The 22,984-nt window shown below is 36.4% G+C and overlaps 1 protein-coding gene and 1 non-coding gene across 4 annotated transcripts in view; one reads left to right on the plus strand and one right to left on the minus strand.

The window, feature by feature from the left end:
- The window catches only part of Chp1 (calcineurin like EF-hand protein 1), a 48,853-nt gene that overhangs the window by 13,940 nt on the left and 11,929 nt on the right, over window positions 1-22,984 (plus strand). For all 3 annotated transcript variants that reach the window (XM_046461624.2, XM_046461623.2, XM_046461625.2), the window contains 2 exons: window positions 10,297-10,377; window positions 15,746-15,873. In XM_046461624.2, coding sequence (XP_046317580.1) covers window positions 10,297-10,377; window positions 15,746-15,873 — 209 coding nt within the window. The remainder of the gene's footprint in view (window positions 1-10,296; window positions 10,378-15,745; window positions 15,874-22,984) is intronic.
- LOC124104889 (small nucleolar RNA SNORA70) lies at window positions 5,111-5,249 on the minus strand. The gene has a single exon (XR_006855565.1). It is a non-coding gene; the product is annotated as a small nucleolar RNA SNORA70 (small nucleolar RNA).

A 22,984-nucleotide genomic window follows, 5' to 3' on the forward strand; every position in this document is an offset into this window, starting at 1 on the left:
GGACTCTTTGTATAATCTGGATATTTAACATGGATTAATAAGAGTTTTTTATGTAATGTGACCCTTAACATTAATTCTTATCTGAATACAAGACCTTTATATATTATTTGCAAATGTTTGTTTTGCTGTTCTACAGATTTTCTTTTCTTTCTGTTTTTTCCTCCACTTGGGTGCTGAAGATAAAATCAACATTTTTTAAAGATAAAATGCTAGATAAGTGTTGTACATCCCAGCTTTGTGGAATTTCTTTTACTATCTTTACATTGTTCTTTGAAGCAGAAAAATTTTTATTTTTTTTCCATTTTTTATTGGTGCATTATAATTGTGCATAATGGTAGGGTTCACTATTAACAAAACTTCGTATTTTCATGGAGCACAATTTCTTTTAAGTTTTTTTTGGTGTCATATGTAAGAAATGATAGCTAAGGGGCTGGGGTTGTGGCTCAGTGGCAGAGCGCTTGCCTCAAACACGTGAGGCACTGGGTTCAATCCTCAGCACCACATCAAAATAAATAAACAAAATTAAGATATTGTGTCCATGTATAAATAAAAAATATTAAAAAAAAGAAAGAAAGAAATGATAGCCAAATCCAAGGTCCTGGAGACTTATCCTTATTTTTTCTTGTAAGAGTTTTATGGTTAGTGCTTATTCTTAAGTCCTTGATTAATTTTGAGTTGTTTTTCTCTATATAGTATGAGTCCATCTTCATGTTTTGCATGTAGATATCCAGTTGTCCAGCATCATTTGTTGAAGATACTATTAAAACTATATGGATTGGGCTGGGGTTGTGGCTCAGTGGTAGAGCACCACCTAGCACATGCCATCCTCATTAGCACCACATAAAAATAAATAAATAAAATAAAGGTATTGTGGGGCTGGAGTTGTAGCTCAGTGGTAGAGTGCTTGCCTCATATGTGTGAGGCACTGGGTTCCATTCCCTGCACCACATATAAGTAAGCAAGTAAATAAAGATCCATCAACAGCTAAAAAAAAAAAAAAAAAAATCAAAGGTATTGTGTCCAACTACAACTAAAAAATAAATATTAAAAAAAAAAAAAAAACTATATGGATTTGTACTCAAAAGGTAACCAGAGTAGAAACCTCTGTTTTTCTCTTTGTCAATTGAGGCATTTTATTTGAATATATATATTATATTCTTAGAGAATTGCAGGCTTTCTGCTTTCTGGTGCCACATCCTGAACTGCTTTCCTCTACCACACCCTTCCACCATGTGGTTCTGCCTCACCTTGAGTCCAGATAATAGATTCAGCCATCTACGAACTGAGACCTCTGAAACTGTGAGCCCCAAATAAAATTTTCCTCCTTTAAAAAAAAAGAGAATTGCAGGATTTTCTCTCTTTTCGTGTTTTCATCTTGCTTCTTCGTGGTCCATAATGCCATCTTAGGCTCTCAGGACAGTGAAACCAAACTGATAGGATGGGAGCATGTCATTCTCTCATTTTTCTAGGTCTTTCTTTCAGTTGCATATCAAATCTGGGGCTGAGCCGGGTGCAGTGGTGCATGCCTGTAATCCCAGTGGCTTGGGAGGCTGAAGCAGGAAGATTGCAAGTTCAAGGTTAGCCTCAGTAATTTAGTGAGGCCCTGAGCAACTCAGCAAGATCCTGTATCTAAATTAAAATATAAGAAAGGGCTGGAGATGTGGCTCAGTTGTTAAGCAGGGGCTCCTGGGTTCAATACTCAATACCTAGACAGATAGATAGATAGATAATCTGGGACTGATCATTCCACACTTGTTTAACTTGCCTGTAAGTCTCACAGCATTTTCCGAGCTCAGTGACCATTAGTAATTTACAATTTGCCAGTGTATCCATGCTTCATCATCATAGTTAGGAGGAAACCAGATGATGGCTTTGAACATGGCCTAATAAGAACCATGTGCTTGCCTTTTAGCAGTCTTGACGATCTTGAGGACACTAGCCAGGATTCATGTGTACAACTATGGTGGTATGGAAAGATGTTGGAATGAAACAGCTTTACTACTTTAATCATTCCTTTGAGTTTGGATTTATATCTTCCTCATAAATTCAGATTGAACTACTCAATAAAAATAGAGAATTTATGTTAATTCCAAGTTCTTTTCTTCTTTGTAGAAAATAGGCAACTCGTAAATGTGTATGTTTTCATTATTCCCACTGTTTGCTGGAAAACAATGGAAGAGTTTTTATAAAATGAGAAAACATTTCAGACGTCAGCTAGTGTCATGTACTCTTTAAAGTCTAGGTAAGATTTGCTGAAACCTAGCCTGGTAGCATATGCCTGTAATCCCACCAGAAAATGGAAGTAAGAGGATTACAAATTCAACAGCCTCTGAATTGTCAGTGTGATGGCTCATAGGATCACAAATTCAAGGCCAGCTTCAGCAATTTAGTGAGGCCCTAAGCAACTTAATGAGACCTTGTCTCAAAAGGGCCTGGGGTTGTGGCTCAGTGGTAGAGTGCTCACCTAGCATGCACAAGGCACTGGGTTTGATCCTCAGCACCACATAAATGTAAAACAAAGATGTTGTATCCACCTAAAAACTTAAGAATAAATATTTTTTTAAAAAGTGCTAGGGATGTGGCTCAGTGGAAAAGTGCCCTTGGGTTAAATCCCTGGTACCAAAAAAAAAAAATTTTCCTCGACCACTAAAGCACCATTTTGTATTCTGTGGGAAATGGGTGGACTCACTTGCTCATTTGTTAGGGATTTTTTGAGTACCTATAAATGTGCTAGCCACAGTTCTCAGTGCTGATTTCTACAAATTCTTTGTGTGAGAAGAGGTGGTAGGAAGTGATGGGTAATTTTTGATTTCACAGTCCTCTGAATCTGATTTTTTTTGTTCTTAGCTTCATCAAGCTCTAATTCTTAAACCTGTTCTTTGATTATTCTTATGAGTGGATTTGAATATTGAAGACACACCAAACCACCTTGAATACAAAAAGGAAATTATCCCATTAGAATAGACCAAATAATATGTCAAATAATAAGCAACTAGCACATTTTATGTTACTCATTTTGATGAATCCACTCATTCTCAGAGATTTCTCACTGGCTGAGCTTCCAGTGAGAAGCATCTCAACCTCTAGCCATTTGGTCAGATTCCAGCCAACTACTCTCCTACTCCCTCTAACCATGAAAATTAGCTGGTGAACCCTTATTCTTTGGTACTACAGAGCAAGTCAGCTCTTTCCAGCCTTTTCTGCCAGTTTGAACTTTATCTTTTCAGAATCCATATGTGTGTTCTGCTGAAAGCTAGTGACTTCCAATTTTGTATTAGCTGCAACAGATTTCACCTTCTTAAGAAGGCATTTGGGTGTGTTAGGAGAAATACTTTTCATTCTATGATTTTTTTTTTTTTTTAAGATGGGGTTTCTGTTGCCTGAGCTGGCTTAACTCTCAATCTCCTGAGCCCAGGTGATCCTCGTACCTCAGCCTCCTGAGTAGTTGGTACACACCACCACACCTGGCTTTTCAACCATTTTTAATCTTTCCTCTCCGTATCTGTGGCCTGGGCTGGGGTCATAGCTCAGTGGTGGAGCATTTGCCTTGCAAGCATGAGGCACTGGGTGCCATCCTCAGCACCACATAGAAATAAATAAGTAAAATAAAGGTAGTGTGTCCACATCTGTGACATGAAGCCAAATTCTGCAGAGTGAGAAGCTCTAGTGTAGATTCTTGGCATTTCACATTCCTTTGTAATGATTATTTCTCAATAGAACATAAAATACGATCTATAAAAAACTTTGGTTATAATAGAGCTTCTTCAAAGTGTTTTTAGATTCATTCTAAAGTATGTTCTTTAAATATATATTTATATACATATGTGTACATACATGTATCTTTTTTCTTAGTTGTTTATGAACCATTATTTTTGTTTGTTTATATGCAATACTGAGAATTGAACCCAGTGCCTGACACACGCTAGGCAAGAGCTCTACCACTGGGCTACAATGTGAGCCCCTAAAGTATGTTTTATAGACTAATAGATAACTTGGTCTGTCAATAGGTATTGTATTAAAAAATATGTGAAAAGTTTGATAAACGAGGTTTAAAGCTTCTTTTTTTTTTTTTAAAGAGAGAGAGAGAGAGAATTTTTTAATATTTATTTTTTAGTTCTCGGCAGACATAACATCTTTGTTTGTATGTGGTGCTGAGGATCCAACCCGGGCGCACGCATGCCAGGCAAGCGCGCTACCACTTGAGCCACATCTCCAGCCCGGTTTAAAGCTTCTTTATGACAGTATTTTACCCACATCTTTAAATATATTCATATATAATTGGAAATTTCCAAGGGAGAATATTGTAAACAGTATTTGTCAAATTGATTTGCTCTTTTGCTATAGACCCCTTTTTACACAAACCATAATTTTAGGTTGGTATTTCATAGAATGTAATATATACTATAATCTTAGAAATCTTACTTAGATGCCATTATTTGGATAAAATATTTCTGTGATTGCTTTGGTTTTGTATGCCTGGAATGGGCACTGGCAATAGTTGGCAGCCAACTCATTGTTATTTTTAGGTGCATACACAATTAAAAAAAAATTTTAGATGGACATATAATTTATTAATGGATGTACATAAGGAGTGGGAAGCACAATGAAGACCTCATGAATCCCGGGCCCACCACTGTCTGAGGAATCAAGATTGGGATATATGTGACCCTACAGTCATCCATGATAACTTGCTTCATAGCCTCTATATTTTAAGATTCATCCACATTAAACATGGTAAAATTTCACTTCATTGAGATGTGGATCTTCTGGTGGCCAGGGAACTTGAATGTGGCTCAAATGTAGGTTCTCTATCCTTGTTCTGCAGTTGGACATTATGACTTGGCTATTGTGAACCCTGATCATCATGCTAGGGCTTTTCTTTCCTTCTCCTTTTTCTTTTCTCGTGAGTGTGTGTGTGTGTGTGTGTGTGTGTGTGTAGGGGGGTTCTGGGGATAGAATCCAGGGTCTTGTGCATGCTAGGCAATCATTCTGCCACTGTCTATAACTCTAGCCAGCCAGTTCTTGGGTTTTTCAAAGGCACTCCACATACTTGTCTTAAGCTTAAATTGGGCACAACAGAAGATCAGAGACATGAATATCCATTGGAAAGTGCTGCCTCCAAGGTCCCCTGGGCAACCTGTACAAGCAGCAGGCTTTATAAACCACTGGGGAGATTGCTGTTTGCAGTCATTGCACATTGGATCCCCTGGGCCCATTCTTTAAAAGATCCTTTAATTAATTACTTTTAATACTACTTCCCTTACTTTGCAACTGAGTATGGTGCCTTAGTGAAATTCTGCAGGGCAGAATGGTTCTCAACTCTGCTGCACCCTTTCTGCTCAAACTTCTGTTACAACATCCACATCTGCCTTCTGAATTCCAGAATTTATTAGAATACCTCAGCTACTTAGTACATTTCTCCTATCCTGATTGTTTCTACTGTGGATATATTCCCATGTATACCTTTTGGCTGACATTTTGAGGAGTTTTAAAGAATGAGAGGAGGTGAATGTGTATGTGCCCACCACTCTCAACCAAAAGTCAGAATGCAGCCTTGCAGATAATCCAGTCTGACCCTGGAACACTAAACTAGCAAACAGTGGATAAACTAGCAAATACTGGCTTGAACATTTATTGGCACTGTATAGGAAAAAATTCTGTTATAACAACAAAATGATCTTGTCAGTTGAATTTAAAATATTAATTAAATACTTTAGGTATTAGAAAATATTGTTGTTTCAGTGTTAATATGTTGTACCATATAATTAATCGGTTAAACTACTTGATTATTTTCTCTTTTTTATTGGTACATTATAATTATGCATAATAGTGGGATTCATTATGCCATACTTGTATATGCACATAACATAATTTGATCAATCTCATTCCCTAATACTTTCCTTCCACCCTCCCCCTTAATTCTGTAGTACTGATGATTGAACCTAGGGCCTTGTTCATGCTAGGCAAGTACTCTATCACTAAGCTACATCCTCAGCCTGTTTTGTTTTATTTTGAGACAGGGTCTCACTAAGTTGCTCAGGCTGGCCTTGAACTTGAGATCCTTTTGCCTCAGCCTCCTGAGTAGCTGTGATTATAGGTGTATGCCACCATGCCTGGCTGTGTTTAATGTCAAATTAACAGATTTTAATCACCTCATTATGTAAAATTCATATAAATCATCAACCTCTGGGTACTTGAAATATAAATAGGTTCCTGTGAGACCAACTCTGTGTAAGAGAAGGGATTTTACTAGGGCTGGGGATGTAGCTAAGTTGTATAGCACCTACCTAACATGTGCGAACCTACTGGTTTGGTTCCAGCATGGAAGAAAAAAACAAAAAACAACAATTAAAAAAAAAAAAAGGAGAGAGAAAATAGAGAAGGAACTTCCACAATGAAAGAAATCAGTATAGAGGTATAGCACCTCTGTTTACTCACAGTGTCTCTCAAACTGACTTTTCATAGCATCTTTGTGCTTTTGAATGTCTGGAAAACCACTGCTCCTGAGGAAGTTTTTGGCCGCAAAGAATGCCACTGTATATGGTTTCATTTGTGGACTTGCCTACTAACGTAACAATGTCTTTTTCTTAAAAAAACTTCCTAGGTATGCTATAAGGCTAAATATAATGTTGATGTGTTTTGTAATGAGTTCACATTTATTTCAAATGAATTTTACACTTGCATGTAGACCACTTTGGAGTATTTAATTTTTCTCTATTGGGGTTGGATTTGTTGACAAATTTGAGAAATTAACTTTTAGAAAAACTGCTCAGACAATCCATATTTTAGATGTTCTATATAATTGTGTATTGTTCAACAGTTGAAAACCTGTTTTTAATACACTGTCATTTTAATTTTGATGTTTTAAATAATATTCCCTTTGGTCTGGTAACTGGAAACACTTGTATATAAAAACAAAATAGTAAAACTAGAACTAGATAGTATCAAAGGACAGGGTTTAAGTCCTTGTTAATATTGGAAAGTCCAAATTTAGATCCTACTATTGAGACTGAGGGTTTCAGGCTAAGTTGTATGCCCCAAAATTGATACTAGACCTGGTGTTTAAACGTGTCTTTTCTCAGCTAAAATTATTAAGCTTGTTAGGGACATTAAACTTAAGTATGTAACCATGCAATTCAAATCAGCTTTAAGTCTTAATTTAAAAGGGAATATTGATTTTTTTTTTTAACCTTGGTCAAACAAGAGGAACTACATTTTGGTGATAAAATGGACTTTGTATTTCATGACATTGTTTAATAAAAGCTAGGTACATATTTGTTGAGTTAAATAATCAGGACTTAAGTGATTATCTTTTAACCTTTTTTTTTTTTTTTTTTTGGTAAAGGACATCGAATCCAAAGCCTCACACATTTTAAGAAATTCAGTTATGAATGGCTTTTTTGTGTCATTCATTGTTACAAAAATTATTACCCTACGTGATCATGAAAGATTAAAGTCCAGAGTTATTGTTCCAGGGCTTTGTGCTTAGTCCAGTAGGTCAGTTTCTACCTGTCTCCAGAGGTAGTAAAGATGAGCTAATTGTTAAGTACCATGTAAATGTTAAACCATAAGAGGAACAGAGTGTGAAGACTTCTGAGTAAAACAGGAGCATTTCATGCTGTTTTGCCTTCATTAGCATTTAGTATGAAGAAGACAGAGCAACGACGTGTTTATCTTCTGTTAGTAAACTTCTAAGAGGCAGGAATCAGATTTATTGAAGTTTATATTTTTATAACTTTTTCATCTAGAAGTAGTTTCATACTTACAGAATATTGCTATGTACAAGAACAGTACAAAGAACTTTTGTATACTTGATACCCAGAGTAACAATTGTTCACATTTTTTTTACATTCATTATGCCATACTATTTCCTATTACAAGGATAGTCTCAGATCAAAATCAAGAAATGTAGCATTTTTATACAGTGTTAGTATGTAATATTCCATATTCAGTATGTCCATATTCTGTATAATTCATGTTTCATTTTCACTTATCTTCCAATAATGTCGTTTATAGAAGTTTTTTTCCTTAGTCCAAGGGATCAGTTAGGCTTAGTCTCTTTAGTCTCCTTTGATCTGGAACAATCTCCTGCCTTTCTCTTTTTGTTTATTTCTATAATGGTAGGGATTGAACCTGGGACCTCATGCATGCTAAGTACATGCTCTACCTCAGCCTCTCTGCTTTTCTTTACCCTTCATGACATAGATTTTTTTTTTTTCTTTTTGATACTGGAAATTGAACTCAGGGGTGGGGTGCACTAAGCAACATCCCCAACCTTTTTTTGTATTTTATTTAGAGACAGCGTCTTTCTGAGTTGCTTAGGGCCTTGCTAAGTTGCTGAAGTTGGCTTTTAACTCAAAATCCTGCCTCAGCTTCCTGAGCTGCTGGGATTATAGGTGTGCAACACTGCACCTGGCAACATTGCTATTCTTGAAGAGTGCAGCACAAATATGTTTTATACAACTATGAATTTTGGCACAGGATGTCATTTGAAGAAGGTTTATATATATATATATATATATGTATATATATATATATATATATATATATATATATATATATATATTCCCAGACTTTTAAAAAATTTTCTTTTTAGTTGTAGATGGACACAGTATCTTTATTTATTTATTTTTATGTCATGCCGAGGATCGAACCCAGTGCCTCACACATGCGAGGCAAGTGTTCTACCACTGAGCTACAACCCCAGAACCTAAAGAAGGTTTTTAGAAGTGACTATTAAGAACTTGAAATAGTTATGGTGGCATATATCTGTAGTCACGACTGCATGGAGGCTGAGATGGGATCATTACTTGAGTCCACGTTTGAAGGAAGCCTGGGTAACATAGTGAGACTCCATCTCACCACCACCAACAAAAAAAAAGTTATTTATTTAAAAAAATGTCTGTTGAGATCTGGGATTGTAGCTCAGTGGTAGACTGTTTGCCTAGCATATATGAGGCACTGGATTCGATTCTCAGCACCATATATATATAAATAAATAAATAAATATTTTTTATATAAATATGTATATATATATTTATAATAAATAACTAAAATACACACACACACACACACACACATAAATGTCTGTTGAACATGTTTTGAGAGAGCAACTTTCTTTCAAAAAGTTTAACATGGGAGCCAGATGTGGTGGCTCTGAGTCAGGAGGATCATAAGTTCAAAGCCAGTCTCAGCAACTAAGCAAAGCAACTTAGTAAGACCCTGTCTCAAAATAAAAAATTAAAAGGGGTAGGGGTGTGGTTAAGCACCCCTGAGTGCAAGCCCTGTTAACCCCCTGCACACAAAAAAGTTTAACATGGGAAAGTAATGTGTTTTTTTTTTTGTTTTTTTTTTTTAAAGCACATACTTTGACTTACAGGGTTGGATTCAAATCACATTTCTGCTACTTAGTAGTTGTGTCAAGGGCAAATTACTTTATCCCAATTGATTCAGTTTCCTCAGCCCTAAAAGGGTATAGATAAAGCATTGGCATGAAGAAATGAGATACTGTATATAAACAAAGTTAGAGCAGTACAGGATGTATATGTGGTGAATGGTAACTACTAATATTCATTGAACACAACTTCCCAATTATGTGAGGATGACTGCTCTTGTCATGTTCAATGGTCAAATACTTCTCTAGCTCTAGTATAAAAGGAGATGGAGGAAAATCTAGAAATATGGAAATCATTTGGTTGTCACATTCTTTCCTTGAATGTAAATATCGTCTAAGAATTCCTTGTATTTAGTAGGTGCTTGAGATTATTAAAAAGTATTTTTAGTTATAGATGGACACAATACCCTTATTTTATTTATTTTTTTATGTGATGTTGAAGATCGAACCTAGTGCTTCACATGTGCTAGGGTAAACGCTCTACCACTGAGCCACAACCACAGCCTGGTGCTTGAGATCTTACCAGGATGTAGCAGCTCCTCAAAAGTTTAAAAAAAAAGCTTTTCCCCCACATTTAAATTCTAAGTACAGAATGGCAGTTTTCAAGGAATCATTTACTAAGGAACAGCTTAGTATTTCCTTGTCAGATGGTTTGTTGACGTAACCTGTGTGTGTGCTGAATTCACTGGAATGTGGCATAGTCAAATATGGCTTCTTTTACCCCTGAGTTGATGCAAGAAATATTTGGCAGCTATTAAAGTGCTATTCTTTGCAATTATTTGGTATAATTTGCCCCCAAAATAAATTCCAAGAGGTAATATTCTTCTTAGGTTGTACCCTGTTTCAGATGTAAGGAGTTCTAAGGGCCATTGATCTCTAACCCAAGGTGATTCTTTTGGCAGCCGTGAAGATTTCCAGAGGATTCCAGAACTTGCCATCAACCCATTGGGGGACCGGATCATTAATGCCTTCTTTCCAGAGGGGTGAGTTGGGGCAGCTGTTGGATCTCCTTCCTTTGGCTGTCTTAAACTAAATTAATTACTGAGTTGGAATAATGATATTATTTGAGTTATCTCAGACATAATCCCCTGATTATGTTGGGCATTCCTAATTTTACCATATCTAAATCATCTCTTCTGTTCTATCTTCCTCCCTCTCTCTCTTTTATTTTAAATTTGGTAGCGCTGAGAATTGAACTCAAGACCACACAAATGCCAGGCAAGCACTCTACCACTGAGCCACATCCCCAGCCTTGTCTCCTCCCTCTTTTAAACTTAAATATATATGTGAGCCTATCTTCAAAATTCTTAGATTACAGACTGGGAATATGACTCAGGAGTAGACTGTTTATCCGGCATATATTAGGCCTTGGGTTTGATCCCTAGCACCACAAAGCAAACAAAGTCTTAGATTAATCTCTGTTTATCACTATTGTAAAATTGGACTTTAAAGATATTTTATTTGAGAGCTGGATTGTGGCTCTGCGGGAGAGCACTTGCCTAGAAATGCGAGACCCTGGGTTCCATCCCCAGCACCACATCAAAATAAATAAATGAAATAAAGGTATTGTGTCCAACTACAATTTAAAAATAAATATTAAAAAGTATTTGAAATAATTTCAAATTTACAGAAAAGTTGCAAAATTTAAAATATTACAAAGAATTCCTGCATCTTTGACTCACATGCATATATTGATTTATTGGTAACATTTGGCTCATTTGTGTGCTCTTTCTCTCAAAACTAGTCTATAAAAGTACTATTCAAGACTCATGTGTAGTTACATTTTTCTAGTAGCCACATTTAAAGAGTAAGAATAAACAAGTGAACTTTGACAGTAAGCATTTGATTTAACTTAACCAACATACCCCCCAAATTATTATATTCAGTATGAAATCAGTATTAAAAATTACTGAGATATTATAAATTTTAAATATTAAAATTTGAAATCCAATGTGTAATTTATATTTATGACACATAACAAGTCAGATTAACCATGATTTATATGCTCATAGCCACTTATGACTAGTGGCTATAGTATTGGATAGTGCGGCTCATGCGTGTGTTCTCCCTTGCCTTCCTATCTCTCCCCAACCTTTACCCCTTACTTGCCCCCACACACTTTCTTTCTCTCTCCATCTCCCTCTTTATTTCCTTTCTCTGTAAACACACATGCACGCACCTGCACACACACATGTTTACACATATACATAAGTTCTTATATAATTGTTGTCTGTATTCACATAGTTGTATTTCTAAATCATTTAAGGGTAAGTTGCATAGTCATGGCCTTTTACCTCTGAATGCCTCGGTATATGTTTGCTAATAGGAATATTCTTTTATATATTCATAGTAATTATCCATTTCTATAAAATTAACATTGATACAGTACTTTAATCTATTATTCAGTTCATTTATTTATTATCTATTTTTTTCTTAATATTAGTCATACTTCAATATTGCGTCCCTCTCCAGTTCAGGATCTAGTCCTGGTCATTTGTGGTGTCTCTTTAGCCTCCTTTAATCTGGAACATTTCTACAGCCTTTATTTTATTGTGATATGTGCTAAGGATACAGTTCTCCTCACCACATACACTTTTTCAAGCATATTACTCCTTCATTTAGGTTTGTCTAATGTAGAACTAGGCTTTTGATGTTCTTTGCTATTTAATATACTGCCTTCAGAGTGTCAAGTAAATATTTTTTGATTCAGTTAAGAACTTTTCATGACAAAAATTGTATCATAAAACTTGTCTTAAGTAATCTCCTAAACAGTGTTTTCTTGGTTCCATGTGAGTTGTTTGTATGACCCAAAATGCTGTAGGGTGCCAGTTCTTAATAATGGAATTGTCAGTGGGGACACAATCAGATAAAATGCTGGAGAGGAAATTTTAGAGCTTTCAATTGAGAGTAAAGAAATTTTCTAAATGAGATTGTGGGTTGGCCATTTAGTAAATTGGAGTGACAGAGAGGGAAGGCTGGTTCAGTTGTAGTCAGAAACTGAATCAGACTAAAACCTACTCTCTTAGGTTCATGTTAACCCTGAGCAATCTCATACCCTCCCTCAGTTTTTTCTTTCTTTCTCCCTATATTACCCTGTTTATTTCAGATGATTTTTATGCTGAATTCTTCCATTTATCTACTTCTCCTTTTAATGCTGGTGGAGCACTGAATCCTGTTCAAAAATAATGTTCACAAATATGCTTTGTACTTCAGCCTTTTATGTGTATGTGTGTGGTAGGAGGAATTGAACCCATTGCATATGTTAGACAAACACTCTACCACATTCCCTGCCCTATACCCAAACCTTTTGCAATGAAAACTAAAACCAGTAGTTATTTTGTGCCAGCTTTTTTCCAGAAAACAACTTTCTCCTTTAGTCAACATTGATTACTTGAAGAAGCAGCTTGTGGAAAGCTGTTTTGTAAGGCTGAACCACATTTTCTTTGTGGTTATCACCTATTGTCTTCTTTACCAGTCTATTGCGAAGGAATCTAGTCAGGGTGCAGATGAGGAAGCAGTGTAATCTATGGCCTGCATGTCACAATCAAGGATCTTGGCAGGCTACACTTCTGCTTCTTGTTTTTTTTTTTTTTGCACCAGGGATCGAACCCAGGAACACTTAGCCACTGAGCCACAAACCCAGCCCTTTTCCTCTTTTTTTCCAATATATTTTATTTAGAGACAGGGTCTCTCTAAGTTGCTTAGGGCCTTGCTAAATTGCTGAGGGTAGCTTTGAACTTGTGATCCTCCTATCTTAGCTTCCTGAGCCTCTGAGATTATAGGCATGCACCACCATGCCCGGCTGCTTCTTGCTTTAATTAGAAATAGATATTTGGCTTTTGGGCTTTTATTTCTCCTGTGGTCTTATGGAGGTAGAGTTTCCTTTTTTTATTATGATTTTTAATATTGAGATTTGATAATAGACCATTGGTATTTAGTTTTTTGTTAGAAATGATGCTAGTAATATGTGTTCTCATTATTCAGTTTGTTCTGGCATGACTTGAATCCTATTCCATATTCCTTTATTCCTCAGATCTTGATCATATTTTTGAGCAGTTATTGCTATGTTAGCAGTATAGCTACCAGGAAGAACTAAAGGTCATTCTTTCAAGTACAGTGGGCTCATGAGCTAGTCTTTGAACTCTACTGTTAGAAGACCTCCGAACTGGTGTGGTATGGTGACACATGCCTGTAATTTCAGTTGCTTGGGAGGCTTAGGCAGGAAGATCATGAGTTCAAAGCCTTAGCAACTTAGTGAGATCCTGTCTTTAAATAAAATACAAAAAATGGGGATTGGCTCAGTGGTGAAGCCTCCCTGGGTTCATTCTCTCGTACAAAAAATAACAATAATAATAAGGTCTCCAAACTCTCTCTGTCTGGCACATAAGAGACTCTGTGTACCTCATCTATACAGAGGGCTACACCAAGACTGGGATTTTACTCAAGGTAGCGTCAGGAACCAGGCCGCCTGCGGTTTCTGTGACTGCCTTAGATAAATAAATCAGTCACATAAGACATTCTTTTTAATATCAGAACATTCTTCATTTGTTCAAGTTTTAAAATTATTTCTTACAGGGTAACCGATTAGCCTATGGCATGATAAAAAGATTTTCTCTAAGCTTAAGTGATGAAAAAGCTTTACACACAAAGAGATCTTTGATAGCCTTATTTATGATTGCAGAAAATGAGTAGGAAAATCTATCCAGTTATGAGGGAATAAAATTATGGTAAGTCTACACAATTATTATGCAGGCATTTAAATATGTTTCAAACTGTTTATATTGATTGGAGAAATGCTTAAAATATTAAAAAATATATGAAATTATATATATAGTAGGTTCACAATTATGCAGAAAACATAGAAAAGTTAATGGAAGAAAATATATTCATATATGGGCTAGGAATGTAACTCGGTGGTAAAGCATGTGCTTGGCATGTGAGGCCCTGGGTTCTATTGCCAGTATTGAAGAAGAAAAAAAGGAAGGGAAGGATGGAGGGAAGATTAGGGAGGGAGAAAAAGGGGGAGAGAGAGAAAGAAAGATAATATAATCATATATTATTAGACCCACAAATGGTATATTTCTTTCTACTTTTCATTTTTCTAAAATTTCAAAAAATATGTTAAATTGCTTTTATTACTAAATCAACTTTATTTTATTTTTATTTCCAATTAAGAAAATCCTTTTTATATAGTCCATGGGTTTTTTTTTTTTTTTTTTTTTTTTACATTTACTAGGCCATGAATTCATAGGGAATAGGTTCCAGCAGCTCATGCTCCTTTCCATTTGTTCTCACAAAATGTGCTTCTTTGGGTGGAGCAGGCTGGTGCTTCTGCTGAACCCAGGTACCTTTCTCTTTGGCTTCCTTCTTTTTCTGATCATTTTCCTTCACATGTTTCAGGAAGCTGCCTCAGCTCTTAGAGTGCTTAATATGCTTAATACGCACATTAGTTCTCTTGGCAAGAATCTTGTCATTAACTTGCTTATTCACAACAATGCCAATAGCATGCTGAGTAACATTGTAGACTCTCCCAGTTTTGTCACGATAGCATTTGTGGGCATTCCTTTTTGAACAGTAGCCATTCTCTTAATGTCTGCATTATTAACCTTCTTGTAGATTCACATATATGTGGCCAAAGGAACAACTCCATGTTTTTCAAAAGTCCTAGAGAACATATCTCAGGTTCTAGTTCCTCTCCTCTTTCCTTTGCTTTACGTTTTGTCTTTTTGGCGAATTACTGGAAGATGGTAGTTCCTGTCAAAAGGTCAACTTTATTTTAAAAGTACTTTTCCATAATATGCTTTAACTTTAAAATGTCTCTAGGTATACCTTACTGCAGGGGAGACATGGATGGTGGTTGAGTCATTGAGTTGAGATACTAATTTGCTGCTTGCTACAGAGTTCAAAGCAGTGAGTTCAAGTCCTGGTTCTCCTAATTATATAGCCCTGGAACTACTTTAAATCTTTTTTCTTTCTGGAAAATTGATATAACTAAATTCAAATTCTAACTCTTGATTAGTTATGTCCTGTTAACTCTCTTATGTTGGATTCATCACTTTATAAGCAGAAAATAACATCTACCTCACAAGGTTGGTGTGAGGCTTAAATGGAGATGTTTTTGATCCATAAAGTATGATATATATGGAAAGAGATCCTGGTAAATGAATTTTCAGGCTAATGTAACTAAAGGTATTGCCTATATCTTGAGTTCATAAGAAATGATTACCCTGGGGCCAGGGATGTAGCCCATTGGCAGAGTGCTCATGTAGTATGTGTGAAGCTCTCAAAAAAACAAAAGTAAAACACGACCTTGATTGACATGATGTTATGTATTTCATATTTCCCAATCAGAGAGGACCAGGTAAACTTCCGTGGATTCATGAGAACTTTGGCTCATTTCCGACCCATTGAGGACAATGAAAAGAGCAAAGATGTGAATGGACCAGAACCACTCAACAGCCGAAGCAACAAACTGCACTGTAAGGAGCTAAAGTCATCTGACTTAAAATATTTGCTTTACATTTCTTACAAATCATGTATTTACATCTTCATTCATTGAATAACATTTATAAGAGCAAACTCAGTGCTTAGACCCTGGAGCTAAACTGAGTTTGAGTCCTAGCTATACCTCTTTTTGGCCTTGGGGGTCTTGGCATATTAAGATCTTTAGGCCTGTTTCCTCTTCTGTAAAGTGTGATATTATGGGATTCTGCATGGGGTTGTTGTAAAGATTAAAGGAGTTAATAATGTATGTCAAGTATTTCAAATAGTGCTTTATATATACTAAGTACTCAGTAAGTGTTACCTGCTGTGTTGCTGTTATTATTTGTTTATGTATATGGTACTGGGGAACTAACCCAGGACTTCCCACATGCTAAGCAGGCAGTCTACCACTGAGTTGCATCCCCAGCCCACCTGCTGCTGTTGTTATTATTATAATTCACTGACTGCCTACTGTGTGCCAGGTACTCTAGTAAGTCCTAGAGTGACAGTTGTGAGCAAGACCCATGCCCTACCTATGGGGAATAATGACAATCCTCTACCCATCATAGAATTTGATAGATACCAGATGTGAGGTAAGTTAGTGCAAGATTTAATTTTTGTTCCCATGCCTCTTGCCTCCTTTCCTTGGATACTTATAAAATTCCCTTCTGCCATTATTTATTCGTGTTATATTGCTCAATCCCTTGCAGCACTTCTCTAAGAAGTTGAAATTGAATTTCTCTTTTCTTTCAACACAAGTCGAAATTGAAATTATATGAAACTGATTGAACTCAAGCTTCTCTTACAAGGAAAAAAATATATATATATATAAATTACAAACTGTAATGTCACATTTATATGCATTGGAAAAAATGACACATGAGACTTAAAATTTTAGTTTGTGGCCTTTGGGCTATTTCCCCAGATCTTCCCAGGCAGAGAAGTATAAATTCACTGTCTTGATAAATGAGGTATAGAGTTTGAGAAGCACTGAAATGAATCTTTCTTATTTAGAACAGGAAAGATTTCTGAACAAAAATGGTAACATATTATTTAGCCTTTGGTAGGAGATTACATTCCCAAAAAGGTGGAAAACTTAGTACAAACAAAATCAAATACAGGAAAAAAAATAGAACTCTAATGAATTATCTTCAAATTTTTTGTACTTTGTTAATGGATTCCAATTTCTTCTTTCAAGACTAAATACTATTTGAGGCAAAAAATTGTATCTATAGTTTGATTAGCATTTTAGCATATATTTACTAAATGCTTGACTGACTTTGACATTAATATGGTAGAAAAAATTTTTTTTAATTTTTGGTTGTTGGTGAATCTTTATTTGTATGTGGTGCTGAGAATCAAACCCGGTGTGTCAGGCATGCTAGGCAAGCACACTACCACTCAGCCACAACCCCAGCCCCAATATGGTAGAAATTTTTGTTTTTTTATATCAGAGATTGAACCCAGGGTGCTTAACCACTGAGCAATATTCCCAGCCCTTTTTATTTTTTATTTTGAGCCAGTTAGGGCCTTGCTAAATTGCTGAGGCTGGCTTTGAACTTACAATCCTCCTGCCTTAGCCTCCTGAGCTGCTGGGATTGCAGGCCTATGCCACTGCACCCAACAGATATTTTCTTGTAATGTTACAAACCAAGAGTTGATCAATAATTGAAGTGCTGGGCGAAGTGGCACACACCTGTAATCCCAGCCGATAAGGAGGCTGAGGCAGGAGGATCACGAGTTCAAAGCCAGCCTCAGCAACGGGGAAGCCCTAAGCAAGGTACTAAGCAATTCAGTGAGACCCTGTCTGTAAATAAAATACAAAATAGGGCTTTGGCTGTGGCTTAGGGGTTAAGTGCCTCTGAGTTAAATCCCTGGTTCCAAAAAAGAAAAAATCGGCTATACAAGATAATAAATAGAAGGAAATACCAATTTTAGTAGAAGCTTTAAGGAAAACATAGGCTATTTTTCCTTTCATATTCACATACTCCTTTGTCTGTGGATCCTGGGTTAAGCAATGTTCTCAGGCTGGGAATGTAGCTCAGTGGTAGAGTGAGTACTTGCTTATCATACAGCACCATAAAAAAGAAGGAAAAAAAAAAAGAAGAAGAAATGATCTACAAGAACCCTTCTGTTCTCAAACAGGGAATTATTGTTTCCTTATAGCAGCTTTTCTTTTCTTTTTTAATATTTTTAGTTGTAGATGAACACAATACCTTTATTTTATCTTTATATCTTGCTGAAGATCAAACCAGTGCCTCACAGGTGCTAGGCAAGTGCTCTACCACTGAGCCACAACCCCAGCCCCATAACAGCTTTTTTTATAGCAGCTCTAACCATACATAAGCATCTTTCTTTTTTTTTTTATATGTATTTTTTTAGTTGTAGGTGGACATAATACCTTTATTTTATTTTTATGTGGTGCTGAGGATTGAATCCAGTGCTTCATGTGTGCCAGGCAAGCGCTCTATCACTGAGTCACAGCCCCAGCTCCATAAGCATCTCTTTTTAAAAAAATTTTTTCTTGAGTGCCAGGAGCAGTGGCACATGCCTGTAATCCCAGTGGCTTGGGAGGCTGAGGCAAAAGGATCACAAATTCAAAGCCAGCCTCAGCAATTTAGCAATGCCCTAAGCAACTTAGTGAGTCCCTTTCTCAAAATAAAAAAATTTAAAAAGGGCTGTGGAGGGGCTGGGGTTGTGGCTCAGAGGTAGAGTGCTTTCCTAGCATGCGTCAGGCTCTGGGTTCAATCTTCAGCGTCACATAAAAATAAAATAGAGTTATTGTGTCAACTTACAACTAAAACATAAGTATTTTAAAAAGGGGAGCCTGTGGATGTGGCTCAGTGGTTAAGCATTCCTAGATTTAATCCCTTGTACCAAAAAAATTTTTTAAAAAATTCTTCCTCGGACTAGGTACATGGTACATGCCTATAATCCCAGTGATTCAGCAGGCCAAGGCAGGAGGATAGCAAATTCAAGGCCAGCCTCAGCAATTTAACAGGTGCCTAGCACCTGTGAGGCACTGGTTTGATCTTCAGCAACATATAAAGCAATTTAACAAGGCCCTAAGAAACTTAGTGAGATCCTGTCTCAAAATTTAAAAATACAAAGGACCAGGGATGTGTTTTAGTGGTAAAGCAACCCCGGGTTCAATCTTCAATACAAAAAAAAAAAAAAAAAAAAAAATCTCCCTTCCAGTAAGGCATAGGTGCTTGTAGTCCCAGAGGCAGGAGTATTGCTGGAGCCCTGCAGTTTGAGCTCTGCCATTTTACACCAGCCCAGACAACATAACAAGACCTCATCTCAAAAAAACAAAACGAAAAAAACTTCCCTTTTTTTTTTGAACTGAAATGTCTCCCTGATCCTCATTGCACAAATTTTCTACATGATAGGCTTTTATGTATTTGGAAATAAATCTCTAAACCCAGTATTTCTTTCTTCCAGCTTTATGCCAGTTCTTTTAATATCCTCCTTATGGGGTAAAGGGGATTTTATTGGATATAGAGTTTTATTTAGATTTGCAAGTTGAAACAGTACTGGAGATTGGTTTCATAACAATATGAATATACTTAAAATTACTGAACTATAAACTTAAAAATGATAAAACATTTTATGCTTATTACCACAACAAAATAACTGTGCCCTCAAACTTCTAGTTGCTTTCTTATAAATGTGCTCTAGCATTATCTATGGGATCCAAAATGAAATATTGTTCCCAAGATGTGTTCTTATTAGCATACAGGTGGATTACAACTATTCTTTTTTATTTTTAGCATTCTTTTTTTATAATTTTTTAAATATTTATTTTTTAGTTGGACACAATATCTTTATTTATTTATTTTCATTTGGTCCTGAGGATCAAACCCAGGGCCTCACATGTGCTAGGCGAGCGCTCTACCGCTGAGCCCCAACCCCAGCCCCATTCTTTTTTTTTTAACCTTTATTTTATTTATATATTTATTTATTTTTAAATATTTTTTAGTGTTGATGGACCTTTATTTTATTCATTTATTTATATGTGGTGCTGAGAATTGAACCCGCTGCCTCACACATGCTAGGCAAGCATTCTACCACTGAGCCACAACCCCAACCCCAGATTACAATTATTCTTGTTCTAATTTTGTGCTATTGTTGCCATAGCCTGATACTTTATTGCTTTGGGGTGAGGGTAGGGGGTGCTACAAGGCAGACAGGCAGCATGTGTGATGGCATCATTTTAGATTTGCCTATAGATGGTGTTTATATGTGTTGTTAGACCCAAGTGCAACACTTTGGTTTATTCCCCTACCTTTTATTTTGTTAGATTTAGTCCAGACATTTGTGGCCTGTCAAAAATCCTTTTTGGTTCTGAGTATGAGTCTTTATTTATTTATTTTCTTGTGGTGTTGGACCTTGAATCCAGAGTCTCACAAATGCTAGGGAAGAACTCTACTACTAAGCCACATCCCCAGCAACCTGAGCATTGAGTCTTTTGTATTCACTATGCCTCCGAGTTTCCACTCAACCAGAATATCAGCTATTTGATTATTACAGCTTCAATGAAAATTCATGATGAAAACAAGAAGAAGCTGAAAGAGCCCTGTATCATAATACTGGCTACTTCTTTCTTTTGTGACATAAATTCCTGTCTTTGGATTTTCTAACCTATTGTGCCATTGTATACAATAGAGTAACAAGATAGCCCTTATTAAATATCATCCTGAAATCTATTTTATTTTTATGTTTTTTTTGTACATTTTTATGTCTTTTTTGAAGATTGATCCAAGCGATACTTTACCACTTTTTATTTTTAATTTTGACACAGGATCTCTCTTAGTTGCTTAGGGCCTCACTAAATCCAAAAGACAGGAATTCGTGTCACAAAAGAAAGAAGTAGCCAGTATTATGATACAGGGCTCTTTCAGCTTCTTCTTGTTTTCATTATGACTTTTCATTGAAGCTTAATAATCAAATTTAAGGCTTGCCTTCTGCTTGAATCTCCTATTTGCTGTAATTGCAGGCCTGTGCTACTATACCTGGTCTGACATCTATTTTATATCAACAAACCCCATGGAAGAAATATGCAAAGAGAACCATATGAATGGATTTCTCTTTTGTTTTTACTTTCTTTTTGGAGAGACACGGAAGTAGGGGTCTTGTATTGCCCAGCTGAGTGTTGCTGTGGCTGAGTTGGCCTCCCAACTCCTGAGCTCAAGTGATCCTCCTGCCTCAGCCCCTTAGTAACTGGAACTATACGCTCTTGCCACCATACCTGGTAGATTTTTAATTTTTATTTTGGAATCATTAGATTCACAGGAAATTGAAAAATATGGATAGGAAGATTCCATATACCGTACACTCAGGTTGACTTAGCTATAACATCTTACTTAATAATCATGTAATAGGAAAATTTGGAAATTAACATTGATACATTCCGCAAGCTTATTCGCATTAGACCAAGGAAGTGTGTGTGTATAAATGAGAGAGAGAAGGGGAGAAGTTGTATGCCATTTTATCACCTATATAGCTTCATGTAACCACTTCCACATTTAAGATACAGTACCACAAGACTAACTTGTACTCCTTTATAGCCACACCTTCACTCTCCCTCTCCTATCCTCAATTCTTCATTCTTGGGTCAAGTGAAGTGGTGCATACCTCTAATCCCAGTGGCTCAGGAAACTGAGGCAGGAGGATCCGGAGTTCAAAGTCAGCCTCAGCAAAGAGTAAGGTTCTAAACAACTCAATGAGACCCTATCTCTAAATGAAATACAAAATAGGGCTGGGGATGTGGCTGAGTGTCCCTGAGTTCAATCCCTGGTACCCTCCCCCCCCCCAAAGTCCTTAATCCTTGGCAAACACTAATTTATCCCAACTCTATAGTTTGGGGGGTTGGGGGGAAGCAGACTGGGAATTTAACCAGGGGGCTCATACTACTGAGAGCTACATCCCCAGCCCTTTTTATTTTTTTATTTTGAGATAAGGTCTCACTAAGTTACTTAGAGCCTCGATAAGTTGCTGAGACTGGCTTTGAACTTGCAATCCTTTTGCTTCGGCCTCTGAGTCGCTGGGATTACAGGTGTGTGTCACCACGCCTGGCTTCTTGCATTTTTTCAATAATTCATTCCATTTTGTTGGATTTGTTTATTTCATGGTTTGGTTGTACCAATTTGTTTAGTCACTCACATATTGAAGGGCATTTTGATTGTTTCCAGTTTTGGGCTAGTACAAATAAAGCTGTTTTGAACATTCATGGTACAGTCACTTTGGGAAAGTTTGGCAGTTTAAAGAACTACATATATATCAGGTGCAGTGGTGCATGCCTATAATTCCAGCAGCTCAAGAGGCTGAGACAGGAGCATTGGGAATTCAAAGCCAGCCTTAGCAAAAACAAGGTACTAAGCAACTCAGTAAGATCCTGTCTTTAAATATAATATAAAATAGGACTGGAGATATGACTCAATGGTAAAGTGCCCCTAAGTTCAATTCCCAATACTCTGCCGCAAAAAACACTAAATATGCAACTACCATTATCAGAAGGTACATTCCTAGGCATTTAAAAAAATTTTTTTTAGTTGTAGATGAACACAATATCTTTATTTTATTTATTTATTTTTATGTGGTGAGGAGGATTTAACCCAGTGCCTCACAAGTGCTAGGCAAGCGCTCTACCACTGAGCCATAACCTCATCCCAGCCCCCATTTCTAGGCATTTAATCCAGAGAATGAAAACTTATGATCTTGCAAAAATCTGTACGTGAAAATTTATAGCAGCTTTATATATTGCTCAGCCCTAAAAAGGAATGAACTATTGATGCATATAAGTATTGATACACACAATGATGACTCTCCAGAGAATTATACTAAGTAAAAAAAAAAAATCCTAAAAGGTTATATTTGTTTGATTGTATGTATTTAATAGTTTTGAAATGCCAAAATTTAGAAATAGTAGATTAATGGTTTTCTAATTGTGATTTTTAAAAAATTTCAGCCATTCTAATAGGTATGTAGTGGTAGTTCATTGTGGTTTTATGTGGTTTTATGTTCAACATCTTATGTGCTTGTCAAATGTCTAATCATGTCCTTTGCCCGTGCTCTAATTGAATTGTTTTTTTTTTTTTTTTAGTG

Source organism: Marmota monax, unplaced genomic scaffold (assembly GCF_021218885.2).
Source record: "Marmota monax isolate L192 unplaced genomic scaffold, Marmota_monax_Labrador192_F-V1.1 WCK01_AAM20220418_F8-fsc00001, whole genome shotgun sequence".
In the NCBI taxonomy this organism is placed as follows: domain Eukaryota; kingdom Metazoa; phylum Chordata; class Mammalia; order Rodentia; family Sciuridae; genus Marmota; species Marmota monax.